Source organism: Lutra lutra, chromosome 11 (genome assembly GCF_902655055.1).
Source record: "Lutra lutra chromosome 11, mLutLut1.2, whole genome shotgun sequence".
Taxonomy (NCBI): domain Eukaryota; kingdom Metazoa; phylum Chordata; class Mammalia; order Carnivora; family Mustelidae; genus Lutra; species Lutra lutra.
This window is the reverse complement of record NC_062288.1, coordinates 79,890,308-79,908,204: the sequence shown is the minus strand read 5'-3', so window position 1 is coordinate 79,908,204 and position 17,897 is coordinate 79,890,308. Positions and strand designations below refer to the sequence as shown.

The 17,897-nt window shown below is 40.5% G+C and overlaps 1 protein-coding gene across 4 annotated transcripts in view; it reads right to left on the bottom strand.

Moving 5' to 3' along the window:
* The window catches only part of PTPRZ1 (protein tyrosine phosphatase receptor type Z1), a 180,976-nt gene that overhangs the window by 4,793 nt on the left and 158,286 nt on the right, over positions 1–17,897 (bottom strand). For all 4 annotated transcript variants that reach the window (XM_047695500.1, XM_047695501.1, XM_047695503.1 and 1 more), the window contains 10 exons: positions 17,572–17,654; positions 16,144–16,278; positions 15,235–15,369; positions 13,250–13,413; positions 11,255–11,390; positions 9,652–9,796; positions 3,699–3,794; positions 3,314–3,387; positions 1,487–1,615; positions 555–701 (listed from right to left, as the gene is read on the bottom strand). In XM_047695500.1, coding sequence (XP_047551456.1) covers positions 555–701; positions 1,487–1,615; positions 3,314–3,387; positions 3,699–3,794; positions 9,652–9,796; positions 11,255–11,390; positions 13,250–13,413; positions 15,235–15,369; positions 16,144–16,278; positions 17,572–17,654 — 1,244 coding nt within the window. The remainder of the gene's footprint in view (positions 1–554; positions 702–1,486; positions 1,616–3,313; positions 3,388–3,698; positions 3,795–9,651; positions 9,797–11,254; positions 11,391–13,249; positions 13,414–15,234; positions 15,370–16,143; positions 16,279–17,571; positions 17,655–17,897) is intronic.

Sequence of the window (17,897 nt, the reverse complement as noted above, 5' to 3'; positions counted from 1 at the left end):
AATTATGTACTGTACTAGAATTCTAAAAATAATTCTTGACAAGGAATTCAGATTGCTGCCTTGCGGATAACAGAGAATTAGCAAAACGATCCTAGTTCGTTATACTGCACATTGTCAGAGCTCTTCTTCACTTATAACACGCTGTCTCTTGGTAGATAGCGGTAAGCTCACTTTGGTAGATAATATTTTTCTCATTTTACTTAGAAGAATTCAAGATAAAAATTTCCCTTAAAGCATGAGAATTAGGATTAATGAAATTATTATTTTTTTTTTGCAGAGTTTATTCTCAATTTAAGTTCTGTCAGAACTACTCTGGAGTCAAAGAGAAATCCTTGATTTCCCGTGTGTGAATGGTACAGTTTAGTGGCGATGAATATTTAATGATTCTATAGGATTTGCAAAATGAAAGTGAAAGTAAGGTAAAACTGATTATTTGGGTAATCAGTTTTGTAAGAAATTAGGTTCCTTTTTATTTCTAGGGAAGACCCTTAAACCAGCATATATTTAACATAACTTGAAAGCTTAAGATGAAAATTTGTCAATTACGTCCATACCTGTGTAGCTTCTAGGATAAAATCTTGAATTATAAGTTTTTCTTCATTAGACAGACATTTGTGTTCTTCAGTCATAAGAGTGACCTTAAAACTCTCACAGTTTATAGGCTCATCTTTATTTGGCCAATAAACAAACTCGTCTTCTGCCTGGAGGTTTAAATAACAAAGAAGTAGGATTTTCATCAAATGTTTAATAAGTCAGGCTGCGAAATAAAATTAACTGGTTGACACAGAAAATTCAACTCGAATTTTTCTTTGGATCTCAAAACATACTCTTCAAATACTGAGGCTTATACAAGTTTGATGCGGAGAATAAAATATTACACTTAAGAAACCAAACTGTTGCTTTGTTGTTTTGAGCTTAGCTCATCAGTAACAATGGTAAGTTGTTACTTCTGTAAACGATAACTGAGTAGAGAAGATTCATGTGATTTTAAGAGCTTGGCAGCTTCCCGTGTCATCTGGAATGGTCAGTCTAACTTTAGAGCTAAGAAATAAATCTCCCAGTTAAGTATATGTGCAAAGCCTGAACAAAAGAGGCCTTTTTTTTTTTTTTTTTGTACTTCTATAGATCTCCTTAAACTGAGGGACTCTCCAAATATCCCGAGTTTTATTTTTTTTAAATGTAAACAGAAGCATATGGACTGATGGCATGTTGCAATTCTATTTTTCTTCAGCAGTATCACAGAATACTTAAATGTAAGTTCACTTCAACTTACTGTTTTTAAAAACTGTCATTCAACAACGTCAGACCTGGGAGGTGACATAACCAAATGAGGCCCAATAGTAGACAAGGTGCAACTCCAGTGACATTAGTTAATTAGCCGAAAAAAATTACTTAATTTGTTGGTATGCTTGGCCTTCTAAGGGTGTTGTGACTTGCTATCTCCTATAAGGCAAGTACCAAAAGTCACTGGGAGCAAGGGGCTTACCATGTTTTGACCATCAGGAAGCATAACTACCAGCTGGGCATTATGGTCCCATATCATCCTCCAGAAATCCTTGATGGTATGGAGAAGAGGATGCTGGGTGATGATGAATTCATTGCTCTGATAGTAACCCTACGAAACCAAAAATAGAAAGAGTCTGGCATACGACTTTAAATGTTCCAAATACGTGTTTAAGCTAATGGACCCTAACTCTAGGGAGTCTTTTTATTTTTAGATTGTGTCGGTAAATAACAATGTGATCATTATAGCTGATGTCTACAAGGCACTCTATATGCCTCTATACACCAGGCACAGGACTAGCATTTTCTTCCTCCTAAGTCCCCTACGTCTCACAGAAGTACTATGTGACAGAAACTGAGGCCTAAGAAGTTAAGTGTTGTGCCCAAGTCTACCTAGCTACCACGTCTAGGAGCAGACTTACCAAGATGGCACATGGACCATGTCTCCTACACTAGACAGAATGGAAATCCAGAGGGGGGTTTATATTTCCCACTTTCCACAAATCCCAAGGCAAGATGCCAGATCATACACCTACTGACAACAGAACCCCCTTGGTGTCTAGACACCCTGCCTTCCTCCATCGGAGAGGAATCAGGAGGCACTCTGCAGATTTTGCTGCAGAAACGTGGAACCTGGGGCTATTGGATTGGTCATGATTTCCATGTTGCTGCTCACTAAAATCATGGCCCATTGACCTCTTCTGCTCTGGGTCTCTGAGTTCCTGTCCCTACTTCCCATGGTCTCATTGGACGTGGCATGTATTCAGATGTTACCCCCACACATCTCCCTGTTTTCTGCATATATATAGTCCTAAATAGTCTGTATTTTTAATTTTTTAAATTTTTTAAATTTATTTTTATTTTTTACTTTTTTATTGACATATAATGTATTATTTGCTCCAGGGTACAGGTCTATGCATCGTCCGGCTTACACACTTCATAGCACTCACCAAAGCACATACCCTCCCCAGTGTCCATAACCCAGCCACCCCATCCCTTCCCCGCCACCACCCCAGCAACCCTCAGTTTGTTTCGTGAGATTAAGAGTCTCTTATGGTTTGTCTCCCTCCAGATCCCATCTTGTTTCATTTTTTCCCTTCCCAACCTCCCATGACCCCCTGGTGTGCCTCCCAAATTCCTCACATCAGAGAGATCATAAGATAACTGTCTTTCTCTAATTGAATAGTCCTGTATGTTTTCTTTGCTGGATAAACGAAACAGTGATTTTGGCATGGAAATTACAACCTTTTCATCTGAGGCCAAGCTCTATGATTGAAAGACTTGCAATGGCAATGAGGGGCACAAAACAGCCCACTAAACCCACCCCCCCTTCTCATAGAAAATCTAAACACAGAAGGAAAGGATTGTGTCTTTAGAAATCCTGGTCTCCAAATGAGCCCAGTCTGCTGGGTCAGCACTTCTGCACACATGGGTTATGGTAAAGCCAGGGAGGCAGGCTTTTCTGAAGCTGCCCTGTCCTGGGTCTGTTCAGGGTAAATGAAATGGAGCCTCTTAGATGGCTGAGTGGACACATTCTATCTTCTCATCAGTCCTCGATGGGGAGTTTGGTTCCTGCACTTACTGATTTGAATTGCTTGAGGGTTCTCCAGTCCCAGCACACATAAAAATATCAAGGAATGCTGTTGTTCTATCTGCCCGTACAGGCGGTGGTCTGCGGCCATTAGATTTGACTTCCGCCCACCAGTAGTGCTAACCTATATCTGCAGCCACTGCTTCAGGAAGCCCATGCTGGTTTGGGTTCTGGTAGCACAAGCTGGTAGGTAGCTTTCCAGTGATTCCTCTGACTTACCATGATATAGGAGGCATTGATGTAGTCTGTGCCTTCCCCAATCAGAGATGAAATGCCAACCCTTGATCTTTCCACTGGAACACAGAACATGCGTCATGAACCACCATGCTCACGGCTCCATACCCCTTCCCCCACCCCCATATTGCAAAGCACAGCTGCATGTCTCAAGTTGAGTGTCTTTGATCTGTAAGCTAGTTTTTCTATGTGTTTTACATTTTTTAGATGGACTTCAGGATTTAAGAGTCCTTTTTAACAGATACATTATCAGGCAAAATTAGAAAAATACTGAGCGAATCAATTCATTCCAAGATGTAAAAATACTGCCTCAAAGGCTTCTATTATAAAAAAGACTTTTTTTCCGCCCCCCTGATTCAGTATAACCCACCAGGGATGATGGAAGAAGTTCTGTTCTTTTCCCTGTTGCATTGCTTCAGGGCTGTAGAATAGTCACTCTGTTGTATATTTGATTGACTCAGGAGCTGAGAAAGGAAGTCAAGGAAAAATATAGATTATTTAAGTCACCCAAACACACACACACACGTGACCCAACCAAGAAACCAAGATAAGATACTGAATATGCATATATCTGGTTTTGCAAGACTTCCTTGAATTTACTCCCTGGCACATCGATGTTCTCTACATGAGGGGAGCCAGAAGCAGCACAGAACATCCTCTAGTTTGATGTCCAGCCCTAGCAGGATCTTCCCCATGGCTTCCTCTATAGGTGGGAGCTCTGTCTTCCACTTACATCTCACAATGCACTTGGGGGTAAATTGCATGGGATGTGTGTGTGTGTGTGTGTGTGTGTGTGTGTGTATATAGTTGGATTTCATTCGTTCTTTTCGTACTCCATTTCACAAATAATCTATTTGATGTTTATTCCCCCAACTAGCAAATGTCAGGATTATTTCCAATATTTTGCTTTTCTAAACTTTGTAGCAATGAGCATCTCTTGTATGTTTCTTAACACCCACACATGGCATTAGGAGTCATCAGCATTTAATTTTTGACAGCCTGATAGACGATAAGTGGTAGACAATGGTTTTGAATTGCATTTCCTTCATTACTGTGAAATTGTGAATTGTAGCATTCATTAGCCATTTAGGTTTCTTCTTTGATGATTGCCTTTTTGTATTTCTACTTCACTATCGTTTATTAATTTGTAGAGGGCTTTGATGTCTTGAATGTTAAGTCTATAATCTGTTTAAAAAGTTGTTAAGGTCTTTGTTCTCTTTAATCACAGAGACACTCAGAGCCAAGTAATTTTTTAAGATTTCTGCAAATTATGTTTTTATTTAAGCAGTCTTTTTCTACCCTGATGCCTTCAAAATATATATTGGTAGTATTCTTAAAAGAGTTATAAAACATTGCTGTTACCTTTAGGTACCTAATCCATCTTGAATAATTTTAGTGTTTGAGGTGTGGTAAGAACTTAATTTTACTTGTTTCCACATGGAAACAGTCCTAATTTCCCTTACTGGTTAGTCTGTCTTTCCCTCATTGATTTATGGTATCCTATCTACCCAATAACCCTTTCCACATATGCATGGTTCCTCTGGCTGGTTTGTCTGTTTTTCAATGTTAGTGGATCATATCTGCATAATAGGTCTTTCATATGCTGCATAACACATTTCTATTTTATTTTTTATTTTTAGTATTGCTTCGGATGTCTTTGCTCTTTACTTTTCTAAATGTTAATTTTAAGATCACTTCTTGATTTCCCATGAAAAATCTTGAGGGAATGTGACTGGTACCGCACTGATTTTTATACTTAATCTAGGAGAACCAACATCTTCATAATATTTCCATTCAGGAAAATTATATCTACATTTGTTGGGTCTAATTCTATGCTCTTCATTTCAGTTTAATAGTTTTTTCATCTACACATTCATTGCATCTTTTGTTAAGTTTATTTTTGAGACCACAGAATTTTTGTTTCTGTTTGCTGTGGTTGAATTGGCTCTTTTTGTTCCTACATTTTATCTAACAATTTATAGCTAATGAGTTACAATGCTATTGATTTTCATATATACTTGTGGACCTGTAATGAGTTGAGTTCTAGTAAGAAATATCTTCACTTTTGTTTCTCTTGATGTTCTATATAGACAAGTGTATCATCTGCAAATTCTTTTCTACTTTTATATTGTTTTTGTTTAACCTGATTTCCAGTAGAATGTTGACTGTCAGCAGCTGGCGTTTCTTGTTTTTTTAACCTATGAAAATTTCCAACTCTAAATTTTGTGTGTGACATGTATATTTTAGCCACTGTAAGATGAAGAAAGCTTCCTTCTATTTCTAACCTACTAAGAGTTTTTGTTATGAATAGCACTTAATTTTATTTACTGTTTATTCTACATCTTTTGAGAGGGCTATACAATTCTCGTAACTAAATTTGTTCATATTTTCTAATGTTAAATCTTCATTCTTTTTTTTTTATTTATTTGACAGACAGAGATCACAAGTAGGCAGAGGCAGGCAGAGAGAGAGGAGGAAGCAGGCTCCCTGCTGAGCAGAGAGCCCGATGCGGGGCTTGATCCCAGAACTCTGGGATCATGACCTGAGCCGAAGGCAGAGGCTTTAACCCACTGAGCCACCCAGGCGCCCCTTCACTTCATTCTTGAAACAAACTCTGTGAACCCTAATTGGTCAGAATATTCAAAAAGAAAAACACACTGCTGGATTTGAGTTGCTGATTTTTTAAAAAAGATTTTATTTATTTATCGAGAGAGAGAGAGTGTGAGAGAGAGAGCATGAGCAGGGGAGGGGGAGGGACAGGGGAGAAGCAGGCTCCGCACTGAGGAGGGAACCGGATTCCAGGACCCCGGGATCACGACCTGAGCCAAAGGCAGATGCCTAACTCACTGAACCACCCAGGCACCCCGATATTTTTAAATAGAATTTTAGTATTTAAGTTCATAAATGAAACTAGCCTATACATTTCCTTATTTATACTATCTTTGTACAGTTTTGGTACCAAAATTACTCCAGTAAAATAGTTGGGTTTGTTTCCTACCTAGATATTTTACCCTAGAGTTTGGAATTTTCTGTCCCTTAAAAGTTTGGTAATTCTTTCAGTTCAGATTTTATTTTGGAGGTGAGATTTTTGGCAAATGATACAACTTATTTAAGGGTTATTGGTCTAGCTGGAGTTCTCATTTCTTTGTAAGTATATCTTGCTCACTTTTTCTTAAAAAAATTTTCTTTCATGTAGGTTTTCAAATGTATTGTCACAAGTATGTTCACACTATGCTTTTTAAGTTAGAAAAAACACCTCTAAAATATTTATAATTACATCTCTGTTTTTTTATCTTAATATTTATTTCTGTGTACTCTCTCCTTCGTTTTCTCATGAATCTGGCCACAGGTTTCTTTGTTTTACAGTCTTGACAGAACTTACATCTGGTTTTGTTTCATCTCTGTTTCTATTTAATTACTTTAACTTTCTATTTAATTTAATTTAATCTATATTAATTTAATTTAATAAGGCTTTAACTTTCTTAAAATTTTTCTGTCTCTCTCTTTGGGTGTACCATGTTTCTCTTCTCATTTTTACATGATGTGCCTATTTCGTTCGCTTTTATTTTTTTTATTCTCAAATGAATTGTTTAAGGCTATAATTTCTTTCTAGATACAACTTCAGGTCAATTATTTAAAAGAACATTTTCATTGTCCAAATATCTGAATTTTTTTCTGGGCAGGTTTTCATGGTCAATTTCTAATTTGACTGGATTAGGTGCTGAGAATAGGGTTAGGCCTGTAGAGATTGCTTGACATTAACTCTTCGCCTCCAGTAGCTATTTAACATCTTCATTTTAGAATATGTGTACAAACACCCAGGTACACCCCATGCCCATGCACACCCCCCCCATACATACACCCCTCCTGTGTCACACAGGGAATAGAAACCGCAGAATATTACCTCAGTCTCCAGCAGTGGAGCCCGTACACTTCCTGCTATCCACACCCATTTAGGTGTCCCTGCATTTTGCCTCAATCCCTCATCTTGAATCCTGCCCCTTTACCCCTTCTCAGGATCTCCTTTCCCTCTAGTAATCTCTCCTCTCCCATGTACCCACTGCCATGGATCTCTTTCCATTAAGTTTTTTTTAAAGTAATCTCTGTTTTATTTTTTTAGTCAACTCATTATGTTATATACACCTAATCAATCACTGAACTCTGTATCTGAGACTAACCATATATACCATATACTACATGTTAATTAACTGAAATTAAATTTAAGAAAATTTTAAAAATTAAAAAATAAAATGAGGTATAACTGACATACAATAGTACATTAATTTCAGGTGTATACCATAATGATTTGGTATCTGTATACATTGAAAAATAATCACAATAAGTCTAATAAATATCCTTTACCATGCATAGTTACAAAATCTTTTAAGATCTACATACTTAACAACTTTCAAATCTGCAATACAGTATTATTAACTATAGTCACCATGCTGTACACATTATATCCCTGAGCCTTATTTGCTTTATAACTGGAAGTTTGTACATCTTGGCCCTCTTCACCCAACTGGCCCATCCCCTACCCTCTGCCTCCAGCAACCATCAGTCTGCTCTCTGCATCTATGAACTTTTTTTTTTATTCCACATATAAGTGGTATCATATGGTGTTTGTCTTTCTCTGACTTATTTCCCTGAGTTATTTCTGACTTACTTCACTTGCCATAATGCCCTCGGGGTCTATCCATCTTGTGGCAAATGGTAAGATTTCATTATATTTTATGTCTGAGTAATACACTACATTTTCTTTATCTATTCATCCATCAGTGGGCACTTAGGTTGTTCCCATATCTTAACGACCGTAAATAATGCTGCAGTGACCATACGAGTGCAGGTATCTTTTTGAGTTAGTGTTTTTATTTTCTGCAGATAAATACCCAGAAATAAACAGACATGTAACTTACTTCAAGGAATTGTATCTGTGGAGAAACCTGAATGACTAATATCTTATGCATGCACACGCGGGCACACACACACACACACACACACACACACACACACATACACGCACATTCTGTATCTCCACAGTCAGGCGTTCAGAGGAAAGAATCAAATGTCCCTCTCTTAATTAAGATTCTGGCCTCAGAGTTGATATTTCCATTTTGATCCTGGGTTATCTAACATAAGCCATATCAATTCTTTTATGCAGTAGTGTAGGGGTAAGTCATGCTAAAAGGAGAATTCTGCTGAAAATGAAAAAAATATTTACATATTTTTTAATTTAGAAGAAAGCTATCCTAACAACCTAATGTTTATGTTTTATTCTCCTTTATTATCTATTTCTGGAAGCCAAACTTCATACTTTCTCTTTCTTCAGTGTTCCGTTGTCACTCAGATAAGCTTTGCTGAATAAAAACATTCATGTCTTCCTGATGGGAGGTTCAAAGCACAGCATTCACCTCTCATCTTTCTTTACTCCTCCAAAGGCACAAGAGGTGCTAACTGACAGACAAAAAATCAAAAGGAATTCGTAGTGACTAGAGAGTGACTTTTATGTTGTAGCCTGGGGAGAAAATGAAAACAACTGCCCTGAGATCTCAAGCTTTGTTCACTCTCCTGGGTTTTTCCAGGGTCCTTCGATTTTTTTCTAGATATTCCTTCTTCAGAAACTGGCCCTGTTTCTCTGGGAATCCTGGGAAGGAAGAGGTTAGGATATCCATTCTGTGGGAAAACCACAACTGGGCAAATCCCCCTAGCACAGCTACAGGGTCCCGTAAGATCTACTTTCTGAATTCTTTGCTGACAGATTTCTGGAAGCCAGAGAACTAGGATTGTAGAAGGTATGGTATTGAACAAAACATACTCCCTTCTCTAGCTCACTGCCTTGTGACAAGGTGAGTGGGAGAAATTGGGGTTGAAAAGCTATTGTTCTGGGGTGGCCTCTTCTCTAGTCTAGGGCCTTCAAGGGAGACAGATTTTTCCCCACGAGTGGCATGAACAGCCTGAGCCAGAACACTCGTCGTGAAGTGGTCTGGGTTTTTCAAAGGGAAAAGAGCACTTCTGCAGTCTGCATTATGAGGTCTGCCTGTCCTTTCCGTTACGCTCTGTGTCCTCCTTTCTTGGACCAAGTTTGCCATTGCAAACGTTAATCTAGAGTTCTTGAGAACTTTTCTTCTCACTAGTCGAAATTAAGATTCTCCTTGAAACTGACCATGGGGCTTTGTTGGCCCACTGTAGAGAACAACACAAAGGCACTGCACCAACTGTGCTCTGAACCCGCCCACATGGCCTTGTCAACTCTTCTTGTTTAGAAGATGTAGGAACACTTAATTGGATGGCAGCAGCCAAGAGGCTTCCACGAGAACTCACACTGAATTGTCTCTCCAGCTTCGTTTTGCCTGTTGGTCCAGGAATGAGGAGCGTGTTGACATAGGCATGAATGTGGCTGTCCGGCACTTCAGTCTCTTTGCTAAGTATGGCCTCAACCAGAGCATCGTGAATGAAGACATACTGTTCCTGGCAAAACAATGACAAAGGGGAACATTAATTCAGGTTTTCTTTAAACATACGGAAGTACAAAAGTTGATATTTTTCACTGATGGACAAAAAGAGTCTTCCGTAACGGCAGGGATGGACCCACAGAAGATTGCTTACGAGACCTGGCAGGTCATCAGATGTAGGAGAGGAAGCAGTCAGGAGACAACACAACTCTTCTCGGCCCTCATTTCTTTCCTTTGTATGGGTTGGCATTGGTGGGAAAGAGAGAAAACAATGCTCTCTGCCCAGCCTTCAAACCTGCCACCTGCTTCCATGTTTTGCACGAGGACTTTCCTGATTCTGTATTTCTCATGGGTCTTCTTCTTCTTCTGTCCATTCCAAGTCTCCTTTTAGCCAGTCCTATATAACTTAGTGCACTTTTACGTACAGTTTTTAATAGTTGTCTCTTATTTCCTGTATGGGACTCTTCCCCGGTCTAATCTGACTACAGTGTCATTTCCTCCATGGAATGAAGTTTGTTTGGTTTGATTCCCACCCACATGGCCATTTGTCTCTGATTACTCTCAAGCTGCCATACATACTTTCCAACTTAAATTCATTTTTATTTAGAAACAGGAGGAAAAAATACAGATATACAGACTTTTGTCCTGCATCATATACACTATATGGGCTTAAAAAGGGATATAATTTGAGCATAACTCATACTTCTAAAATATGAAAGTGAATGCATTTATTCACTATATTCAGGAAAAATCTGAGGTTTTGCTAGCAGGGAAGGGCACTGCCTGATTCACTGACTTTTTTTTTTTTTTAAATCTTCTCTGTCATCAGTGTCATTTCAAAGTTATTCCCCATTCGGTCACTAAATAGACAAAATGTAGCTGGTCCATCTAGGACATATACTGCAATTACCTAGTGTCATGGGTTGAATTGTGTTCCCCCCAAAAGATATGTTGAAGCCCTAACCACTCCCCACCAGGACCTCAGAATGTGACCGTGTTTGTAAACATGTTTGCTGCAGGTGCAACTAGTTAAGATGAGGTAGTGACTGTCGCTCTTCTAAGAAAAGGGAATTTGGACACACAGACAGAGAAGACAGCCCTGGGAAGATGGAGGCAGAGACAGAATGAAGGAAGGCTGCTACCGCCCAGAACAGGCAGGGCTACCAGAAACTCAGACCAGGGAGAATCATCCTCTAGAGGTTCCAGACACAGCATGGCTCTGCCAGCACATGGATTTTGGACTTTTATCCCCTAGAACTGTAAGGCAGGACGTTTCTGTTGTTGTCAGCCCCCCAGCTGGCAGTACTTTAATACAGAAGCCCTATGAGAGGACTCAACCCAGTAAAACAAAGTCTGGTCCATCCAGGGTTAGCATTTTGTGACACCTCCAGCCCTTAGATAAATAGTGTCCTTCTCGTTGGGGGAGAGGGGAGAACAACAACAACAACAACAACAAGTATCCTTTTTCTCATACCTCGGTCTGCACCAAATAGTTTCTTTGTGAACGAATGTGTTTTAGGAAGCCAAACACGTTGACGGTTCCTTCCTGCTGAATCTGCTGCAACATACTGTCTAGCACGATGTACGTGCCGGTTCTGCCCACCCCGGCGCTGGAGAGAACGCAAAGCAAGAACCACTTCAACGTCAAGCATTAGGTACCTTTGAAGACAGGTCACTCCTGGCTATCTTGGAAATTAAAATGATTATCTTCCCCAAGCGACTGAGCCACATAATACATAATTTAGCAATCCCAAACCAAACGATTTCGTTGTTAAGCATAATGCTTCAAGTAACAAATTGTTCGCTTTCTAATGTGGGGCTACAGGTCAAACTGTAAAACTGTAAAACAGTCTATTTCTGTGGGAGATTTTTAATTCATTCATTCACTCATTCGAGAGTCTAAGATTTTCAGTAATTGCATTTATTAATCATCATATAGGATAGAGAATGAAAACATTCCGTATCAGAGCACAGCAACTAGACACTTCATCTGAGGAAAATGAAAGCATTGGCTTCACCCAACTCTGAAAAGAAAAGGTCCTGGGTCTGTGTTGCCGGGTAGACATGTTTGTGTAAAGGTTTTCATATTAATTGGAAAAAGAATTTGATAAGGCTTTCAGCTGAAAATATCGTTTCAGGGAGATCGTGAGGAATAAAGCATAACTTCAGTCATTTCTAAAGGGCCATTATCTATGGACTTCTTCAAAGCCTCTACCGGAGGGACGGAATTCAGAGACAGGGAGTCTTTTCAAATCTCCGACAAGTAGGAAGTCTAGAGTGGAAAATTAGCACCTGCTCCTCACAATACCCTGGTCCTCCTCCATTTGCTAAGAAACAATCCCTGACCTTCACAGCTCTTCTTCTTGCATTTTCCTCCTTCTTTCAGCTTATCATGAGGCTAACAGATGAAAAAACTCAAGATAGGTCTCTCAAACTTTGAGGATAACTCCTGAGATAGATAATTAGAATGTGTCAGATAAGCTGTTTATCAAAGGAAAACACTTACTTCTGTAAAAACACACACAACGCTTTGATAAAAATAGTGTACATAGAAATCAGCTTGATTTGTGTGGTCAGAAAGCTTGGCACACAATCAGGAAATGTTAACTGTTATTTTCTTTTAAAGATTTTATTTATTTATTTGGCAGAGAGAGAAACGGCGAGAGAGAAAAGCAGGGGGAGAGGGGGAGGGAGAAGCAGGCTTCCCACTGAGCAGGGAGCCTGATGCGGGGCTTGATCCCAGAACCCCGGGATCATGACCTGAGCTGAAGGCAGACGCTTAATGACTGAGGCACCAAGGCGCCCTGTTATTTTTATTTTAACTGAAAAATATTTGATTAAAACCTCTGACACATTTTTTTCTCTTTGTCTGAAATATCCTTATATCTCTTCATCAAATTAGCCTTGGAAATAAAGTAATTGAGTACAGATGAGTTGATAACACCTTAATATATTGGAGAGAACTCAAAAAATGAGAAAAGAATTTGGATCCCAAACTGTTTAAAAACAACTTAAAAGTATTTCGCCAAATTCTTCACCCTCTGTACCTTTTGGTTTCTCTCATATAAACCTGACATAACAACTCTACAAGAGACCACTAACTCCTGGGGACAGGGGTTATGTCCCAAGCATTTTTATCCTATGACATTATGTCGTAATAAACATTTCTTTAATGACAAAACATTGATCCTCCTGCCTCACACATTTAATACGTTAAAATCCAATTCAACAGTTCAACAGAATAATAAACATCATAAAAAATATCTGGTGCTTTGAAATGTTCAGCAATCAAATTCTGAGTCTGGCATATTCATGTCCTAGCGGTCAAAGCTTTTGAAAATGGGAGTGCCATCTCACCCGCCTCACTCCACGAAATCATCCTGATTTTGGCAAAACCTTTGTTCCTCGGATTCCCTCTTTGTTAGCGGAAGCCACTCTGTGGATTTTGAAATGTGGCTCTGAGACTCACCTGCAGTGGACAACGACGGGCCCCACAGCGTGGCGCTTGGCGTGGGACGCCTTTCGCACAAAGGTCAGCACGGGCAGCGAGTCCTCCGGCACCCCCATGTCGGGCCACTGAGTGTAGTGGTACTGTGTAACCACACGCCCGCTGGGTCGTCCCTTCTGCGAGCCCTGCAAGGGTTCAGAGAGCTGGTCACAGGAGCCCACGCGGATGTGCGTGCACGCAAACACACACGTGCACACGCACCGGTCCTTACACAGCAGCCGGAGTTCGATGGTAACAGAGGGAGGTACAAAAATACGCTGTTGCTCGTGATGGTTACTTGCATGTGTGAGTTTGACTAGCCTATGGTGGTTAGTAGTTTGGCCAAATACCAGTCATACCAGATGTTCCCGTCAGGACTTTTTTTTTAAGATTTTATTTTTATTTTTATTTTTTTAATTTTATTTATTTTTAAGATTTTATTTATTTATTTGACAGACAGAGATCACAAGCAGGCAGAGAGGCAGGCAGAGAGAGAGGAGGAAGCAGGCTCCCTGCTGAGTGGATAACCCGATTCGGGGCTCAATCCCAGGACCCTAGGATCATGACCTGAGCCAAAGGCAGAAGCTTTAACCCACCGAGCCACCCAGGCGCCCCTAAAGATTTTATTTTTAAAGTCATCTCTACACCCCATGTGGGTGTTCACAACCCTGAAATCAAGACTCACAGGCTCCACTGACTGAGCCAGCCACGGGCTCCTCCTTGTCAAGGTACTTTTTAGGTGTGATTAACATTAAATTAATAGGTTTCGAGTAAAGCAGGTCACACTCAGTGATGTGGGTAGGCTTTCTCCAACTGACTGAAGAGGGCCTTTAGAATAAAGACTGAGGTTTCCTGAAGAAGGAATTTTCTTTGCGATTAAAACATAAAAATGTTGCCTGAATTTCTGGTGTGAAGTCAATCCCTTTAAAATCTCTCTCTCGGGGCGCCTGGGTGGCTCAGTGGGTTAAAGCCTCTGCCTTCGGCTCAGGTCATGATCTCGGGGTCCTGGGATAGAGCCCCGCATCGGGTTCTCTGCTCTGCGGGGAGCCTGCTTCCCTCTCTCTCTGCCTGCCTCTCTGCCTGCTTGTGGTCTCTCTCTGTCAAATGGATAAATGAAATCTTTAAAAAAAATAAAAAAAAAATAAAATAAAATCTCTCTCTCTCTCTCTCTCTAGATGCTGGGTGGCTCAATTGAGTGTCTGACTCTTGGTCATGATCTCAGGGTCATTTAGCCCAGTGTTGGGCTCCAAGCTGAGCACACAGTCTGCTGGGGATTTTCTCCCTCTTTTCCTCCCCCCACTCACACACACACTCTCTCTCTCTAAAATAAAATAAATAAAACCTTAAAAAAAATCTCTCGGGGCACCTGGGTGGCTCAATGGGTTAAGTCTCTGCCCTTGGCTCAGGTCATGATCTCAGGGTCCTGGGATCGAGCCCCGCATCGGGCTCTCTGCTCAGCGGGGAGCCTGCTTCCCCTCTTTCTCTGCCTGCCTCTCTGCCTACTTGTGATCTCTCTCTCTGTGTCAAATAAATAAATAAAATCTTAAAAAACAAACAAACAAGCAAACAAACTCTTTCAATGTCCATCACACACCACACACACACACACACACAAACACACAACACATTTCTCTGCAGAACTCTGATTTATGTCATTGTTTTTCTTTCCTTCCTTGTTTCCATCTGTGGTATTTTTAGTTGGAGGTGCAGTTCTCACGAGGAGCAGGAACCTTCATTTTTGCCTCACACTGAGGGCAACCACCAGCACCACGATGAGTGTGGCTCCAAAGCCATGGTGGGCCCTTAGGACCTCGCAGACGCTTCTGGGGATGAGATGTGGCTGTGATAAGAGCTCTTAATGCCTTTAATTCTCTATCTTTTCTGCCTGTTTGCTTGTACCACCCGCTCACTTAAAAAAACACCAGATGTATTACTTAACTGACGATGTCCTTCATTTGTGGACTCACCTTTTTTATCTTTGTGTTTCTTAAAGTAAAACTCCTCACAGTATAATAGGCAAGCATTTGAACACTCTTCTGAGTGACCAGAAAGTTCCCGTACTCTTCGCTACCATCAGCAGGCCAGTACTGGTCACATTTTCTCTGCAAAAGAGAAAGTAAAGATGCTATTTCCCTATTTCAGATGCTCGATTTAAGAGTTGTCCCTGAAATCAGCAGAAGTCTAACACCGGGACGGGAATGGACTCCCTCACTCTTCCAAACAGTTTCTTTTCTCTCTATGTGATTGGGAGTAGTTTTAGGGAGACTGGGGATAGAATTACAGAGCTGGAAGACTTGAAAGGATCTGGTCCAAATTTCCCCTTTCAGATGAGGAAAGGGAAGCCGGATGTACTGAGTCACTATGAAGCAGAACTAGAATCCAGCTGCAGGGAATTAAAATCTATTTCCCTCTGTACAGCTTTGCATCCAGCCCCATTTTCTCACTGTATGAAGAATGCATTTAAGTAGCAGACAGCTAGGGGGCGCCTGGGTGGCTCAGTCAGTTAACTGTTGGACTCTGGATTTCCGCTCAGGTCGTGATCACGTGGTCCTGGGATCAGGCCCTGCATCTGGCTCCACGGTCAGTGGGGAGTCTGCTTGAGGATTCTCTCTCTCTTCCCTACATCCTGCCCCGCACACTCCCTCTTTTTCTAAGAATAAATAAATATTAAAAAAAATAAATAGCAGATAGCTTGATTTATAGTGAAACTTGCTGTCCTACAATGTTAAGTTTCCTTTCAGCTGTCATACTTACTAGAAAGGAATCCTGATTAGCCTTCTTAACTTCTGCTGCTTCCTGATGTTGACGCTATTAAAAGCAACTTAAAGCACTTCTGAGTACTATTTGGGGGATGAGATAATAGATTACCTACATACCCTTCCTTTCTCCACGAGGTTTGTTATCATGACGATAACTTCCACGTTGTGCTCCCATATCATTCTCCAGAAATCTTCGGCTGTGGATTTCAGTGGGCCTTGGGCAGCAATGTAAGCTTTTGGTCTGTTGTAACCCTAAAGAAACAAACGACAATCACTTTTTTACTAAATTACTGATTCTCTACCATTTTTGCTGTTCAGTATATAAGTTTTTAAGGACAGTGCATTTTCTTCTATAAAGAGAAACCATAAAAAAGAATCCTGCAATGGTGGAGAAACTTGGTAGTTCTAGCAAAGACAGCAACTCTTTAACTACGATCTTTGTGGAAAAAAAAAAAAGTTGTCTTTGCTTTGATACAGACACTCTACACCTTTAGTCTAAGTACATTTAATCTAAGTCTATCTCCTATGCTGGTCTTTAATTGTGCTGCTTTGAAAGGCATCTGCGGCTTAGCAGTCTACAGAGTTGGAAAATCCCATCTCCCTGCTGGTTCTGAGCCAGGCTGATCACTGCCAGCTACCCTCCACCGAGCTCCCACTGGCACCCAAGATGCTTTACGGACATTTACCCAAATCCTTGCAAAATGGAAGCATCACCCTTGATCTGGAGATGGGGAGAAGCTCAGGGGAGTTAAGCGGCTTTCCGAGCTTTCCTGGCCACCCAGGGACAGGGTGGAATGCAAAACCGGTTCTAACCCCAAAGCCCGTGTTGGATGTGATGCACACACTCCACCCTCTGGAAACAAGGGGGGCTGCCTCTACCAAATCCGCTGTATGTTTTTATGTGGTGCTCACTTCGAATTAACTGTTCCACACAGACTGAACCCAAAGGCAGCTAGACTGCGAGGTCAGGGTCAGGAAAATAACTGAGCTCCTCTGACATGCAATTGATCACAGTGAAAAACCAGTCAACTTAGTCAGTGGTCCGTGGTCCCCGGAGAGCTCTAATAAGTCCCACATAACTGGGTATCCTGAGAAGTGCCAGAGATGATAAGGTCAATAACTGCTTTAGTAATCACATGTTTGCCTTTTAGCCAGGACTGCCTTGGGAATCTCTCCATCAGGATTTGCTGATGATGTGCTATCAAGACAATATTGGGCTGGGAACTGTGGGACATTCAAAATAAGCGGGTGTCCTGTCCCTCACATTTAAGGAGTTTTAAACCTATCCAAATATATGTAAACATTCTACCTTGAACATTCATTTCCAACCTGAATGACCTCTCACACACAAGAAGAAGCAGGGCAAGGACTTGAATGTTTTTCAATCTGAAATCAGTTACCCATGGAATGTCCTATTACTGATTTGTATCTTTTATTATCTATCATACAACCCATGCATTAAGCACCGTGTAAGTAGAGCTCAGTGGTATAGTAAACTCATAGTTCAATACAATTTCATAAATGTTTCAATTGAAGCATGCTTACGTCAACATAATTGGCATTGATGTAATCAGTCAGTTTGCCATCTTTCTCAGCAAGCTGTGCAAGCTTAACCCTACTATGATCATCTGTAATAAGAAAAAGAAAATATTTCACTATACCATGGACTACTTTCAGCATGAAGGTCATATATGTTTACATAACAATACATCAAATACAATTAAAATAAGTGCAAATATAATTTACTTTTCGTAGGCTTTATGGCGATATGGAGATGACAAAGACCAATCCTTCAGCAAGTTGTCTAATGCAGATCATGAGCAGGGACTTCTGTCCAGAAAGGAATGCTCAGGTGTCAAGGGAGGTGAAAA